A 17,309-nucleotide genomic window follows, 5' to 3' on the forward strand; every position below is an offset into this window, starting at 1 on the left:
CGTAACATTATCTTTCACAATATATAAAAAAATTGGGCCAAATTTATTGTTGTCTTATTTTTTCATTTAAAAAAGTGAATTTTTTCCAAAAAAAGTGCGCTTGTAAGACCGCTGCGCAAATACGGTGTGACAAAAAGTATTGCAATGACTTCCATTTTATTCTCTAGGGTGTTAGAAAAAAAAAATATATAATGTTTGGGGGTTTTAAGTAATTTTCTAGCAAAAAAAAATGGTTTTGTCTCGTAAACACCGACTCTGAAAAACAGGCCCGGGGCTAAAGTGGTTAAGGCCTGGCAAACGCCAATAGCGGCTACAGCCGGCTGGACCACTGCCCCCGCAGTGGCAAAGGATGCCTTCAATAAGGTCTCAAGTCTCTTATCCACAGGGTCTTTAAACATGTGAATATTGTCTACTGGACACGTTAAAGCTTTATTGACACATGAGATGGCCGCGTCAACAGTAGGGACAACCCACTTTTTCGAAAACTCCTCCTCTAAGGGGTACATAACTGCGAACCTTTTAGGTGGCAAAAAAATCCTGTCTGGTTTAGCCCAGTCCTGAAATATCAGGTCCTTTAACAAAGGATGCACCGGAAACACCAAATTGGCTTGGGGCGCTTTCAGGGAGCCCAATGAGGATACTGTGGAAGCTAGAGGCTGAGGCAAAGGCATTTTAAAAGCTGACCGCACCATATCCGTTAGGGACTGAACCCACAGTTTTTCTGCGTGAGAAGCTGAAAAGGGTTCTTCTATTGTAGAATCCTCAGAACCTAAATGGTCCAGGTGATCCTCGGTCTGGTCTCCTAGATCTTCCAATTCCTCAGGGAAAAGGATATCTTCATCGGGAGATTCAAACCTGGGAGACGGGGACCTAGCCCGCTTTTTCCCTGATACAGATGCCGTAATAAGAGCGGCCATCCTCTTTTCCAATCCACCCAAGGTGGCGGCTAACATCTCTTCCGTCACATAGGAAGGAGCTGGTTGAGTAGGGCCAGCCATAGCACCTAGCAACCCTGATGGCTCACCTAGGGCAGCAACCTCCGGATCTTCCGGGGAGGTAGGGGCAGCTGGATTTTGGATATCCTCAGAGCCCGATGGGGAACCCTTTGGCTTTTTTACATTTTTAGCGTTTTTAGCGTTCCCTGCACCCTTAGGAGCCATAATATACAAATTCTGAGGCACTCCGCTAGTATACAACTGACTGTAATAGCTGGAGAGAATACACATATAAACAAATAAATGTGAATCAATAGGCTAGGGTAATGTTAGAAGAAATCTAGACTTCCCATAACCTAAAAAGAGGGATAGTCAATACTGAGCCCCAAGGGCCTACAACTATTCCCAGTATAGTATTGACCCCCTTAATGCTGGGCTAGCTGAGAGCACATACAGATGTAAAGTGCTCAAGGTGCTACTTAGTACACAGGCTTTTAGATGAAAACTCGAGCCAGAGGCTCTTTTAGCAAGGTGTACTTCCAACAACTGCCACCGGGTGTCACTGCGCCAGAAGGATCTGTCAAACCTTCCTATGCTGTAGCCAGCACCGCTGCTCCGTGTCCCTCCACAGCCTCCAGCAGACTGATAAGCCATCCCCTCTTTAAGCAGAGATTTCCTCCCTGACGTGCAGGGAGGAGGAGACTGTCCGGGCGTCACCCGCCCCCTCCCCGCGGCGTCGCCGCGCGCCGCCATCTATTTACTGTGCGCGCGCCCCCGACGCCGCCAGAGGAAGCAGGAAGCCATGCGGAGAGGCTGGAACGCTGGAGCAGCAGACACAGGTAACAGGAAGCCTTGATTGCTTCCATAATGGTATGGTTCCTCTACCTCTCTCTGTGGAACAAACCCCCTTGTGGCAGAAGCAGAAGCAGCAGCCCACTAGACCAGCCAGGGGAGACCATACCTGGGTGCTTTGAGCCATCCAGCTTGTAAACTTTGTGGTTCTCTTTTGCCCATGCACAGAGGCATAAATAGGCTACCCCAGAGTCCCCTGTGGGGGGCCTACTGACAAACCAAGTTCCGTAGGCCCCCCGCTTACCTTTCCACGCCGCAGGGTATTGCTCTGCAAGAGGCCCAATCTTCTCCCCTCTCCGTGGGTATGGTCATAGACCTTCAGGGACCGGGGTCCAGATCAGGAACACCACAAACCTGGACCTATAGAGCACTACTGGCAACAGGTATTCATAGGTAAAAAACCCAGTCCTGGAACCCAGAGTCCAGCCCTCCAAGGAGAGGCATTATAGGCAAAACCCCATCCACAAATTGGGGCCCGTATACCGTCCACTTTGGCTATGAAGCACCTTGGACGGATCCGGTCGGCTGGCCCTGGTCCCAAGGACAACTGCAGGCACAACCTTCAACGTGCACCAACACCTAAGACACTGGCGAAAAAACTGAGGTACTCCCACTATGGGTGGGGGTTATATAGGGAGGGAACTTCCTGTCGGAGAGTGCCAGTGTCCATCACCTGAAGGTACACTATATAACCCATATGTAATGGCTATGCTGCTCTGTGTCCCGTGATGTACGATAAAGAAATAATGAACTCGAACCGCAGGCTTGCTGGCCCCTTACTTACAAACCATCGTTCCAGTCATTGGCCTCCATAGGTGTATCAAAGAACTGAACGGAGCCTTTGTGGGGAACCCGCAGTCGCTGGGGCATAGCATGCTGTACTTGATATATTTTTTCTCAAAGCAATCGTCTTACATCATTAAAGGATCTACGTCGCTTCTGAACCTCAGCCGAAAAATCTGGGAAAAGCATCACTTTGGTGTTTTCATAGGGCAGTTCAGGGTGCTTCCAGGCCTCCGCTAGGATCATATTTCGGTCACAAAAGTTTAAGAACCGCACCAGGAACGGGTGTGGGAGTGCGCCTTCAGTGCTCGGTCCGTAGGAACTCTGTGGGCCCTTTCAACCACGTAGGTGGAGGGCATGTCAGGTAGGCTCAACAATCGTTTGAACAATGATTCAGCAAAAGCAGCCCTCGGCAGGCCCACCACGCGGATATTATTGCGCCTTTGTCTATTCTCAGAGTCGTCCACTTTATGGACTAGCGAACTCACCAGCGACTGCAGATCCGCAATTTGTGCAACTTGAGACCCTTTGCTGGTCCTTCACTGTGCCAGTCCGACCTTCGGTTTCTGACAACCTCCCTCCGATTTTGTCTAGATCATTACGGATCAAGGTACATTCAGATGCCATGTGTTCCACACGTACCATCAGCATGGTTTTTTAGTCCTTAATGGCTGCCAGTATAGGCTTAGGCCAGGGCTGCCTCCACTAGTGAGGGAGATAAAAGGAGCGTCCTGCGCTGAAGAGGGAGAAGCCCGATGGACTCAGCTGCATCCCCCACCCCATCCACGTTGGGATCCGGAAGCAGAGGTCAAGATGGCACCTGGAGAACTTAGCAGACATGATCGCGACGATCGGAGGATCCAGGATGCTTGGAGAGGCAGAGAGATACCCTCACGGTGAGAAACAAGTGGTTAATTAGGTTAATACAACGGATCTGCACAGAGCTCTGAAGGCACACGTCTTCTACGCCTCACATGCCGGCCACGCCCCCCCCCCCCCTAACATTTTTTGCCCTCCTAATGGAAACCCTAGCATCAAAAATTATAAACGACCAATGTATCTCTGGAATCTCTTGTAATGGTATCGGCCATAAGAGCAGTCTTTTCGCAGATGACATTGTTATGATCTCCAACTTGAATCACTCCCTATAGGCAATTCAGAAAATTCTCCACCAATTTAGTACAATATCCCTTTACAAACTAACTCCAAGTCCCTATTCCTCCCACTAAACCTCTCTGACGAACAAATCTCTTAAAAACCAACCTCCGTTATACATTGGCTGACCAAGCTATCTCATACCTAGGGATTAAACTGTCCCAATCCACAAACCAACTTTATGATTTGAACTACAGGCACATACCATCCCAATACGATCTCGCCATTTCCACCTGCTGTAGAGTTGTGCTGTGCACTGATGCACCTGATCTATGCGAGTACCCCAGACGGGGGCTTTTTGTTTAAAGCTATATCACACTATGCAGTCTGTTTCATTATTCCACATATACATGTTAATTACTGTGAAGCCCAGGATTCCACTACTGCTGCAGAGCCCAGAGGTGGTTCACAGGCGTGTTTTGACTAAGCTTGATTGCGAGGTCACAAGCTCAGAGGTAAGCGTTTAATACCTAGGGGGAGCACCAGCATGTTTTGGATCACTGTATTAAGCATATAATTGATTGATGGACTTTTTAATCTCTTCTGGCACCGTTTGATTTGATATATACTGGAGATCAGACACATGCACAGGAGCACTTTATTATACAAGTTTATATTGTATCATTGTTACTAGCACTTTATTTTGTTATCTATATGGTATATTAATTATTGAAAGAGATATATGATTTGCATATTAGTATAATATGATCTACTTAGCACTATTGTTATTTACCCATTATAAGGTTACCTTTTGCACTTTGATACTGCTATAGTTTTACTACTGATTGTTTCTGCACAATTTTCTTTATTGAAATGTTATGCTCCAGTTGTAACATCTATCAAATTACATGTATTACTACCAATGTATGTGAAAACTTCTAAGAATATATATATATTAAAAAAAAACGCGCGCGTCGGTCCGATAGGACGCAAACCGTGATTATCCCACACATGAGGCATCGCCACGAACGTCGGATCATTGGCAGCAATTCTAGCACTAGACCACCTCTGTACATCTAAAGTGGTAACCTGTAAAGGTTTTTCAAGTGTGTCACCGATAGTAAAATGTACATTTGCCGCCTTGAGCGGGAGTGTGCAATTTTAAAGCATGTCATGTTGGTATCCATTTACTCAGCGTGACATCTATTTTACCAAAAAATTGGGTTATGTATTGTGTTTCTTTGCAATAAAAATTAAAAAAAAGGGATTTTTATTAACAGCTTACCTGTAAAATCCTTTTCTTGTAGTACATCACGGGACACAGAGCAGCATAGCCATTACATATGGTTATATAGTGTACCTTCAGGTGATGGACACTGGCACTCTCCGACAGGAAGTTCCCTCCCTATATAACCCCCACCCATAGTGGGAGTACCTCAGTTTTGTAGCAAGCAATATGCATCCCAAAATTCCCCATAAGAGGGGTGGGAGCTCTGTGTCCCGTGATGTACTACAAGAAAAGGATTTTACAGGTAAGCTGTTAATAAAAATCCCTTTTTCTTTATCGTACATCACGGGACACAGAGCAGCATAGCCATTACATATGGGATGTCCCCAAGCAATGCTCCATGAGGGGAGGGAGACAACCAGAAAAAACCAAACAAGAGGTGCCACCGGACAAGAGGAGATTAAACTGCGGCCCGCAGTACCGCCTGCCCAAAGGCTGAATCAGCGTTCCTCCTAACGTCCATTTGATAAAATTTTGCAAATGTGTGGACAGATGACCAGGTTGCTGCCCTGCAGACCTGAGCCATAGGGACCTGGTGATACGCTGCCCAAGAGGCACTTATAGCTCTAGTGGAATGAGCCTTAACCGATAAGGGTGGACTCTTCCCCTTCAGGCCATAGGCCTGAATAATCGTCTGCCTAATCCACTTAGAAATAGTGGCCTTAGACGCTGCCTGGCCCTTCTTGGGCCCTTCCGGCAGAATGAATAAGACGTCCGTCTTACGAATCTGGGCTGTAGCTTCCAAGTAAATCTTTACAGCTCTAACTACATCCAAGGAATGTAGTAACCTCTCTTCCTTAGAAGAAGGCTTTGGAAAAAATGATGGAAGAATCACATCTTGATTAAGGTGAAAATTTGATACCACCTTAGGCAGGAAGGACGGAAGCGGCCGCAAAACGACCCTGTCCTTATGCAATAATAAATAAGGTGCCTTACATGACAAGGCTGCCAACTCCGACACCCTTCTGGCGGATGCCATGGCCACCAGAAACACTAGTTTCCTAGTCAAAAGGACCAAAGGAATCACGGACAAGGGCTCAAAGGGCTGCCTTTGCAAGGCCGATAGAACCAAATTTAGATCCCAAGGATACAGGGGAGCTTTAATCGGGGGATTCACCCGAATAACACCTTGTAAAAAGGATTTCATTAAGGAATGGGCAGCCAACGATCTCTGGAAGAAGACCGACAAGGCAGACACCTGCCCCTTGATTGTGCCGACCGCCAAACCTTTTTCCACTCCCAACTGTAAAAACTCCAGGATTCTCCCAATAGTATATTTGCGGGGATCCCATTTCCTGGTTTCACACCAGGTAATATAGGCCTTCCACACCCTATAGTATATCAACCTGGAAACTGGTTTTCTTGCGTTTATAAGGGTAGAAACGACCTGCCCTGAAAGGCCTCTGTTTCTGAGAATCAGGGACTCAGCCGCCAGGCCGTTAAATTTAGGGCCTGTAAGGCAGGGTGGTAGAATGGCCCTTGTGAGAGGAGGTCCGGACGTAGAGGGAGGACCCAAGGCTCCTCTACGGTCATCCTTTTTATCAAGGAGTACCAAGGTCTTCGGGGCCACGCTGGGGCCACTAGAATCGCTGGCTTGCGTTCCCTTTGAATTCTGTGAAGAAGACGGGGTAGCATCCGTATTGGAGGGAAGGCATAGATTAGCGCAAACTGATGCCAAGGACACACCAAGGCATCTGTCCCGCAGGCCAATGGATCCCTCATTCGAGAGACAAAGTTTGCTACTTTGGCATTGAATCTGGACGCCATAATGTCCACCTCCGGAGTACCCCACTTCCGGCAAATGACCTGGAACACTTCGGGATGGAGGGACCACTCCCCTGGGGACATCTGTTGGCGGCTGAGGAAGTCCGCTTGCCAATTGTCCACCCCGGGGATAAAGATAGCTGAGATGCAGGGGACATGGGCTTCTGCCCATGAAAAGATCCGATCTACCTCCCTTTGGGCTGCCTGACTCCTGGTGCCACCCTGGTGGTTTATATAAGCTACGGCAGTGGCATTGTCGGATTGTACCCTTACTGGGGAGCCCTGCAGAACCTCCGTCCAGCCCAAAAGAGCCAACCGAGCTGCTCGGATCTCTAAGACATTTATGGGTAGGGCTGATTCTGCCCTTGACCATCTCCCCTGTAGGGTTAAATCGTCTAGGACTGCACCCCAACCTGATAGGCTGGCGTCCGTGGTTACTATCCTCCATGAGGGGGGATTGAACGATCTTCCTTTCAGAAGATTTTTTGTGACTAGCCACCAACACAGGCTCTGCCTTACCGCATAGGGAAGGGAGATGGGAAGATCCAAGGCCTGGAGTCTTTTGTCCCAGGCCGCGAGAATTGCTCTGTAGCCTCCGAGAATGGATCTGGGCATAGGGCACTGCCTCGAAGGTGGCCACTAGCTTTCCCAACAGGCGCATGCAGAGGCGTATAGATGGCCTTGTGCTGCTTAGGACTATGTGGATTAACTCCCTTATCGAGTCCACTCTGGACTGGGGCAGGAAGATCCGTTGTTGTCTTGTATCTAAAATCAGACCTAGATACTCCAACCTTCTTGTGGGCTGTAAAGCCGATTTGTCCCGGTTTAGAACCCAACCCAGGGACTCTAGGCAGTTTACTGCTAGCAACACTGCCCGATTTAGACCGGCCGCTGAGTGGTCGACTACCAGAAGATCGTCTAGGTAGGCCATGATCAGAATGCCCTGTTCCCTTAGGATGGCTAATACGGGGGCCAGGATCTTCGTGAAAACCCGAGGGGCCGTGGCTAGTCCGAACGGAAGAGCCACGAACTGATAATGCCGATAGTTTAGGGCAAAACGCAGATACCTGTAATGGCCTGGGAAAATCGGAACGTGCAGGTATGCGTCCTTTATATCGATGGAGGCCAAGAACTCCTTTCCTTGGAGGGCGGCCACCACCGAACGAATGGACTCCATTCGAAAAGACCGGACTCTTAAAAAGCGGTTTAATAACTTTAGGTCCAGAATAGGCCTGACGTCGCCGTTTGGCTTCGGGACAACGAAGAGGTTTGAGTAAAACCCTTGTCCTTGCTCCCCTGCTGGTACTTCCATAATCACTCCTTGAGATAGGAGTCGCTCTAGGGCGGACAGAAGCGATGCCTGCCTCTGAGGGTCGCCTGGAAGTCTTGACATTTGAAAGTGAGGAGGGGGGAACTCCCGAAACTCCAGCTTGTACCCCTGAGTTACTGAGGACAGAACCCATTGGTCGGTAACTTGGGCCCCCCACAACTCCGAGAACAACCGGAGTCTTCCCCCCACTCGAGAGAGTGGGGGCGCCCCTTCACAAGGCTGCCTTAGGGGCAGCCTTAACCGGCTTACGGTTCCACGGTCTCTTGTTCCCTGCAGCTTGCCCCTGGGGCCTGTTTGCAGCTGCGCGTCCAGGAGGCCGTCGATACTGCCTAGAGAATGAGGGCCCTGGAACTGGAGAGGTTGGGCGCTTAAAAGAGGGACCTCGGAACCTTTTCTTAACCGGCAAAAGGGTGCTCTTACCACTAGAGATCTTTTGAATATATTTGTCCAGATCTTCTCCAAACAATCTCTCTCCTTGAAAGGAGAATCCTGTAAGGAGTTTTTTGCAGGTGGTTTCTGCAGACCAGTTCTTTAACCAAAGTAATCTTCTCATGTGGACCAAATACAGGGATAGGCGGGACGCCTGTTGGATTGAATCCTTGATAGCGTCTACCGCGAAACATAAGGCTCTAGGTAGATCGGCTAAGTCCTGAGCCTGTTGAGCCGGGAGGTCCTTTAGGGCCTGCTTGGCCTGGTCTTTTAAAGCCTGGCAGACGCCAATGGCAGCTACAGCTGGCTGGACCACTGCCCCCGCTGTGGAAAAGGATGCCTTTAGTAAGGTCTCAAGCCTTTTATCCACAGGATCTTTGAACATGTGAATATTGTCCACTGGACATGTTAAAGCTTTATTGACACATGATATGGCTGCGTCAACAGTGGGGACAGCCCATTTTTTTGAAAACTCCTCCTCTAAAGGGTACATAACTGCGAACCTTTTAGGAGGCAAAAAAATCCTGTCTGGCTTAACCCAGTCCTGAAATATCAGGTCCTTTAACAAAGGATGGACCGGGAACACCAGGTTGGCTTGGGGCGCTTTTAGGGAGCCCAATGAGGACACAGCGGAGGCCAGAGGCTGAGGCAAAGGCATTTTAAAAGCTGACCGCACCATATCCGTTAAGGACTGAACCCACAATTTTTCTGCGTGAGAAGCTGAAAAAGGTTCTTCTATAGTAGAATCTTCAGAACCCAAATGGTCCAGATGATCCTCAGCCTGGTCTCCTGTATCTTCCAATTCCTCAGTGGAAAGGACATCTTCCTCAGGAGATTCAAACCTGGGAGACGGGGACCTAGCCCGCTTCTTCCCGGATAAAGAGGCCGTAATAAGAGCGGCCATCCTCTTTTCAAATCCACCCAAGGTGGAGGCTAACATCTCTTCCGTGACATAGGAAGGAGTTGGTTGAATAGGGCCCGCCATAGCACCTAGCAACCCCGATGGCTCACCCAGGGCAGCAACCTCCGGATCCTCCGGGGAGGTAGGGGCAGGTGGATTCTGGGAAATATCCTCCGAGCCCGATGGGGAACCCTTCGGCTTTTTAACACCTTTAGCATTTTTAGCGTTCCCTGCACCCTTAGGAGCCATAATAACAAATCTGAGATACTCCGCTAATATACAACTAACTGTAATAGCTGGAGAAAAACACACATTTAAATAAATGAGGAAAAAAATTTAGGCTAGGGTAATGTTAGACAGAAACTAAACTTCCCAAAACCTAACAAGAGAAAGCAATATTGAGCCCCAAGGGCTTAATCATATCCTAATATTGCTTCCCTTAATGCTGGGCTAAGAGAGTACCAAATACTAAGTACTCTGACTGCTACTTAGTACACCGGCTTTATAGAGAAAATATGAGCTTAAACAGCTCTTTAGCAAGGTGTGTACAAAAAAACGGCCACTAGGTGTCACTGTGTCAGCATAACATAGGCAAACCTATCCTGCTCAGCTCAGCATCGCTGCTCCGTGTCCCTTCACAGCCTTCAGCAAACTGACAGGCTAAATAGAGTTTTTCCCTCTGATGTACAGAGGGGAGGGAACTCCCTGGGCGTCCCCCGCCCCTCCACGCAGCGTCGGCGCCTATAACAGTGCGCGCGCGCGCGCTCCCGACGCCGCTCTCAGGAAGCAGGAAGCAGAATCCATGTGGGGAGAGGAGCCCGGGAGCTGCTGGAGACACACAGACATCAGGAAGTAAGTAATTTAAACCTGACATGCTCCCTTTTACATTTCATGGAGAAAACACCTTGTAGCAGCAGCAGCAGTCTATTAGCCCAGCCAGAGGAACAGTATACCTGGGTGTTTGAGCCATCCAGTCATGCAGACTTTGTGGTTTCTCTTTTAGCCCATGCACAGAGGCATAAAAAAGGCTTTTCCCCAGAGTCCCCTGTGGGGAGCCCACTGACAAACCAAGTTCCGTAGGCCCCCCGCTTACCTTTCCACGCCGCAGGGTATTGCTCATGCAAGAGGCCCAATCTTCCCCCTTCACCGTGGGTATGGTCATAGACCTTCAGGGACCGGGGTCCAAGTCAGGAACACCACACACCTGGACCTATACAGCACTACTGGCAGCAGGTATTCATAGGTTAAAAAACCCAGTCCTGGAACCCAGAGTCCAGCCCTCCAAGGAGAGGCATTATAGGCAAAACCCCATCCACGAATTGGGGCCCGGGTACCGTCCACTTTGGCTATGAAGCACCTTGGACGGATCCGGTCGGCTGGCCCTGGTCCCAAGGACAAACTGCAGGCACAACCTTCAACGTGCACCAACACCTAAGACACTGGCGAAAAAACTGAGGTACTCCCACTATGGGTGGGGGTTATATAGGGAGGGAACTTCCTGTCGGAGAGTGCCAGTGTCCATCACCTGAAGGTACACTATATAACCATATGTAATGGCTATGCTGCTCTGTGTCCCGTGATGTACGATAAAGAAAATATATATTTTTTCCCAAAAAACGGTTTGAAAAACCGTAAGACAAATTGCAAATCCCACCAATTTATTTTATAGGGTCTCGGCTTTAAAAAATATGTTTGGAGGTTCTAACAAATTTTCTAGCAAGAAAAAAAAATTCACATGTTAACAAAGTGCCAGAAAATGCCTAGCTTTCAAGTGGTTAATGTCTCAAATTAGATTTTTACCCCTAGGTCAAATCGCACCCTATTGCCGACTTTGCGATGCTGCATTGATTTGAAAAAGTAGTTCCTGCTCTACTTTTGGCGATTTCAGACGCAACTTAGCAAAATGTATGAAGCCACCCAGATGTCTTAAAAGTGGCACCAGAAGTCGCACTGATTCGCGGCATTGAAATCGTGCAATTTCAGATGAAGTTTCAAGATTTCAAAGCTGCATTCAATGTGAACGAGGGTTAAATGCATACATTCACTTTGAGCTTTGCCTTTCCACTATGTTCCCTAAAATTAGAATATATTTTATTTGTGGATTATGTGTTGGAGAAAATATACAGTTCCCAAAATTGATGTAAATGTTGAGTTGGGAAAAAATACAGGATAATGCATTCGTTTCTTGAATTTCATTCCCAAAAACAAGGAAATGTATCCAAGTCTGCTACCAAATTAAAGTTTTACAATGGTATACATTTTATTTTCTCTGCCAGGTAACCAAGTGCATAGAGCACTTGGTCCTGTTCAAATCCATCCTTTAGCCAAATTTTATAATAAATGGACTTTTTTTGCAGGTAAAAAAAAAGGGTGCCTTTATTTTTTTGTAGGAACCTGGAAAGTATTGCACTAGCTATCAGATCGCTGGTGCCATGCAGGACTCCTGCAGACTGAGTGCACGCTGTCTGCCCCATAGATCATACGAGCAGCAGTTTCAGATTGACAGGACGACACAATGAACTACCATAGCACTCAACAGCCACGTGGTAGTTCACTGAGTACCACAAGCCGACATCCGCAAAGGATGTCAGTACTTCAGAACTATGAATGAAGTGGCCATGTGTGCAACGCCCTTAAAAAAAAAAAAGGCGACAGCTTCTATAGGGGAACTTTTCCCTGTACTGCTGTCATAGGAAAAGCGATTGGCGAGCAGCTGCAGTAGTGAAATACCTTACATGTTATACCCTAAACAGGTGGAACATGTAACATGTTCCCAAAAAGTGAACTCCTATAAGCAGTATGGTCCAAAAGTTTTCCCCTTTCATTCTGACACTGCTGTTAGAGTGGATGACCCATTTGTGATTGACCGCTCAGGTCTCTGGCAGCAAGAGCCACTCTGAAAACCAAAGCTTTTATTTACAAACATCAAAACGGCTGCAGCACTGAGTGAATCAGTGTCTGCCGTTACACATACACAAAAAAGAGAAAAGAGCGGAGGATGCACCAACCTAGTGTGATACTGATAAAATGAATTTATTCAAATATTAAAATCAATCATACTCACAGATTGAAGTTAAAATCAGGCTTTAAAAGATAGTGCAGCAGATATCCAGCAACATCAGTGGAACACGATAATCGTTTGAACCAACAGTCAATGTTACAGCTGACGCGTTTCGGGGGCGTACCCCTTTCTTCAGAGCTTAGTGGTCTGAAGTGCTCCCTCGCCGTGGTGCTTGTGACAATATATATATATATATATATATATATATATATATATATATATATATCTATCTATATAGGTGTATATATATTCCCACAAGCACCACGGCGAGGGAGCACTGCAGACCACTAAGCTCTGAAGAAAGGGGTACGCCCCCGAAACGCGTCAGCTGTAACATTGACTGTTGGTTCAAACGATTATCGTGTTCCACTGATGTTGCTGGATATCTGCTGCACTATCTTTTAAAACCTGATTTTAACTTCAATCTGAGTATAATGATTTTAATATTTGAATAAATTCATTTTATCAGTATCACACTAGGTCGGTGCGCCCTCCGCTCTTTTCTCTTTTTTATAGTTTTATGAATTCCCACGATTCTGAGGAGGGCTGCAAGACTCTAAAAGATAACTTAATTGACCTACACCAGCCCATAGCACTTCCTGAAAATACCAGAGCGCAGGAGACTTGTTTCTGTTACACATACACAGCCTTGACTGATGGGGTCACAGCGCAGAGAGATTTTTTTATTTTATTTTTTCATATTTATGATCAGTGCTGCTGGGCTAGAGCAACAGCCAGCATTGAGAAGTGCATTTAGGGGACAATTGGGCCACCGATCATAAGGGGACCAAATGCAAATAAGCACTTGGTTCCTTGGGGAAATTTAAGTTAGTGTTCCTAAAAGCCTCATTTGTCCTTTAAAGAATGATGTACATGTAAAGTCTGAATATCGTCAAGTTCAACAGAAACTGGCTAAAAATCAGCCCGTGTGTCCATCTGTTTGGCCAACTTCTGTTGAATGGGCACGCTGGAAAACCAGCATCCAACAAGCGTTGACAGGTGTTCAGAGAAGGGGGAGCAGGAGTGGTGGTGGGTTGGTTTGGGGTCCCCCTGTCAGAACACAATAGCTCAGCAGGGAGATAACTGTACAAATATTGCATAGTTCGTACATAGCGAGCGCCTTTTTTTAAAGTGTGTGCCAGGCTTTAGGGTAGACTACAAAACACAAAGTATAATGTACAGAGCCAAGACATCAAACCAAAAAATGCTGAGACTTTAAAGGTATTGGTGAAAGGCGTCAGGAATACAATGGCTTAAAGTAGATGTAAACCCGATTTATGAAATTTGACCCAAGCACATATCTGTAGTGTTATCTTATCTCACTACAAAGCTCTATGTCCTGTGTCTTTATGATGCTCCGTTATTCTGTTAGCAGCATACATTTTTACAAGTTCTCTGACAAACGAGCTAAAACCAGCCTGAAATTTGGGTCGGGTTGATGCTATAAATAGATTAGCAGAGAGCTTGTTTAATTCTGCCAATGCGAAGGGTGGGTGTTGTTCCTCCAATCAGCTGTCACGGAGTATATGTCAAGACATCACTCCCAGTGCTGAACAGGAAGAAAAAAATTCAAACACTATGTGCACTTTTTAGAGACTAAATAAAGCAAGATGAAGACAGCAGATATACATGTAAAGCGTATGTAGGGAGATTGGTTTCATCTCTGTATCATCTGAGGCTGTTCACTTCACTGGATATATGTGAGGGTTTACATCCACTTTAATCACTTGCACTCCCTGTCACCGCAACCTACTGTCATAGCCCTGAGAATACACTTCCTTGTCTTCTACAATATAGCGCTCAGTGTGAGGGGATAGTCACAAGGTACAAATGTGGTCACAAGGATGCAAGGGAAAGAGTAGCGCTCTGTAACTTTGGACAGTTAGTTAAAGCGGGAGTTCACCCATTTATTTAATTGTTGCCCTTTTCCCCTTAGATTCCTGCTCGTTTGGTCTAGGGGAATCGGCTATTTGTTTTAAAATATGATCCGTACTTACCCGTTTTCGAGATGCATCTTCTTCCGTCGCTTCCGGGTATGGGTCTTCGGGAGCGGGCGTTCCTTCTTGATTGATAGTCTTCCGAGAGGCTTCCGACGGTCGCATCCATCGCGTCACTTGTAGCCGAAAGAAGCCGAACGTCGGTGCGGCTCTATACTGCGCACCGACGTTCGGCTTCTTTCGGAAAATCGTGACGAAGGATGCGACCGTCGGAAGCCTCTCGGAAGACTGTCAATCAAGAAGGAACGCCCATTCCCGCAGCCCATACCCGGAAGCGACGGAGAGGATGCATCTCGTAAACGGGTAAGTACGGATCATATTTTAAAACCAATAGCCGATTCCCCTAGACAAAACGAGCATTAATCTAAGGGGAAAATGTGCGCTCTAACGGTGAACCTCCGCTTTAAACACACAAGGTCTTGGCAGTGAAGCAATGCAGGGAATCCAAGGGACCTTTTACTTTACCTAGCATTTTAAATTCATTACTCACTACAGGATATTTCTGAAATTCAAGGATTTGTATACCAAACTTGCGACTAAAGGGACCGATTCGGATTTAAACATTAGCAAGGGAAAATCCCCCCAAAAAGTGATTTAAAAATGTTTTATACCTGTTATTTTATCCCGCACAAGCTTACATGATTCAATCTCTCCAATACTTCCAAATAAGCTCTTCAATTCCTCCTGGGTCATGTTCTGAGGAAGGTAGTTGACTATTAAATTGGTCTTGCTGTCCTCTGTATTGTTGGAGTCCACGGGAGATGTGCAGTTGTTCATCGAGTTTGGACAATTGCCTGTGTTATTGCATGTGGGACCATTGGACAACTGTGTTTCCATGGCAGCTATTACCTGCTAACGAGAAAGGAGGGGAAGGGTTAAGAAGGAAATGTCACAAATAATATATATTGAGAGATTTCTGCAGTCAAATAGATTTTGCCAAGCTCTGTCAATCCTACCACAGAAAACAGAAGTATCACTTTAAAGTAATTGACATTAGCTTCTAACAGTTTATTGTATTAGCCCACTGGTTTATAACCATTTAGTGAAATTTAAGTGTACAAACACATTTTTCCATGATCATTGCAAACTAGTGTTTCATGTTATGGTAGAAATAATGTGTAGCCAGATTAATTAAAAAAAAAAAAAAAAACAATGAGAAACCCCCCTCTTAGTTGTGAACAGAACAGGCGTCTTCATTGAAAGCTGGCTGATCGTAACTCTCCATCATGAAAAAAACCCTTAATTTTAGGCTTCCGGAAGGGTGGAGCTGCAGCCAGCAATCACCGAAAATATGTTTTTTAATTCATTGCTTGGATTTTAATGGGGACAAGTACTATGTACACAGGACATTTGCTATAGCATAGTTTCACACACAAAAAATTCCCATACACACCAAAGACGACAGGTTAAGGCCCAATTTGTGAAAAACGGATAAAAAAGGTGCACAACTCATGTGTTTTCAGCTATACTACCCTGGTTTAAGCATGTCACAGGTACTCTGTCCCCAGCAAGAGAAAGGGCCTGAATGCTGCAAAGAGGGACCGAGGCTGGGTTCACATTGGTGTGACAAACGCTCCGACATTGGGAGCTCATGTCGCATGACATGTGAAAATCAATTTTTCCCAATGGGAGCGGTCTTAACTGGTCCGACTTTGAAAATGCTCCCTGCACTACTTTGGTCCGACATTGATCCTACTTCAGCCCATTGAATATCATTGAAGTCCGATCGCCGTCTTGCATGATCCGATTTTGGCATGAGACTTGTGCTCTGCTGATCTTGAGGGGGATTCCACGCCAAATTTTAAATAAAAAAACGGCATGGGTTCCCCCTCCAAGAGCATATCAGGCCCTTCAGTCTGGTATGGATTTTAAGGGAAACCCCCTACGCTGAAAAAACGTGGGGTCCCCCCCAAAATCCATACCAGGCCCTTATCTGAGCACGCAGCCCGGCCGGTCAGGAAAGAGGGTGGGGACGACCACGTTCCACCCCCCTCTTCAACCATACCAGGCCGCATACACTCAACATGGGGGGTGGTTGCTTTGGGGCAGAGGGTGCACTGCAGCCACTCCACCCCAAAACACCCTGTCCCCATGTTGATGAGGACAAGGGCATCTTCCCGACAACCCTGGCCGTTGGTTGTCGTGGTCTGCGGGCGGGGGGCTTATTGGAATCCGGGAGCCCTAGGTCCCGGCCCCCACCCTATGTGAATGAGTATGGGGTACACATGGGTGGAAAAAAAAAAAAAAAAAGGACAGGTTTTTAAAGTAATTAGGCAGCTCTAGGGGTCTTCTTCTGACTTCTTCGCTCTCCAGCCTGGTGCATTCTGCCAGCTATTTTACTAGCGTTGGCCCGGTCATCTCTCATCTTCCCTCTTCTTCCGATGTTGACACAACACTCTCTCCCACTGTAATGCTGTGTCACCGCAACGACTTATATAGGTCTGGAGCGTGGTCACCGGGTGATGCCATCCGGTGACCCTGCCCCTTATGATGCAACAGTCCCATCATGCACCGGGTGGTGACGTCATAAGGGGTGGGGGGGGGGGGGTGACCGGATGACATCACCCGGTGGCCACGCCCCATGCCTATATAAGTCTTTGCGCACCGCGCACACGGCATTAAAGCGGGAGAGAACGTTGTGTCAACATCAGAAGAGAAGCAGGAAGAAGACGGACAGGGAAGACCGGGCCAACGCTAGTAAAAGAGCTGTCAGAAGAGAGGAGCCCGGCAGAATGCACCGGAGAGCGGGTAGAAGAGGCCAGAGAGACTCCCGAAGTCGGAAGACGACCCCCGAAGTCAGAAGACAACTCCCGAAGTCAGAAGACGACCCCCAAAGACAGAAGAAGACCCCTGAAGTCGCTTAATAAATTACTT

The 17,309-nt window shown here is 47.0% G+C and overlaps 1 protein-coding gene across 14 annotated transcripts in view; it reads right to left on the bottom strand.

Moving 5' to 3' along the window:
* Nucleotides 1-17,309, bottom strand: part of ELAVL2 (ELAV like RNA binding protein 2) — a 321,877-nt gene that overhangs the window by 227,328 nt on the left and 77,240 nt on the right. For 10 of the 14 annotated variants that reach the window (XM_040358837.1, XM_040358789.1, XM_040358764.1 and 7 more), the window contains one exon: nt 15,047-15,287. In XM_040358837.1, the coding sequence (XP_040214771.1) occupies nt 15,047-15,287 (241 nt within the window). Of the gene's footprint in view, nt 1-7,508; nt 7,512-15,046; nt 15,288-17,309 lie in introns of all 14 variants that reach the window. The other 4 variants (XM_040358820.1, XM_040358806.1, XM_040358781.1 and 1 more) reach the window with 2 other exon arrangements.

This window comes from Rana temporaria, chromosome 1 (assembly GCF_905171775.1).
Source record: "Rana temporaria chromosome 1, aRanTem1.1, whole genome shotgun sequence".
In the NCBI taxonomy this organism is placed as follows: domain Eukaryota; kingdom Metazoa; phylum Chordata; class Amphibia; order Anura; family Ranidae; genus Rana; species Rana temporaria.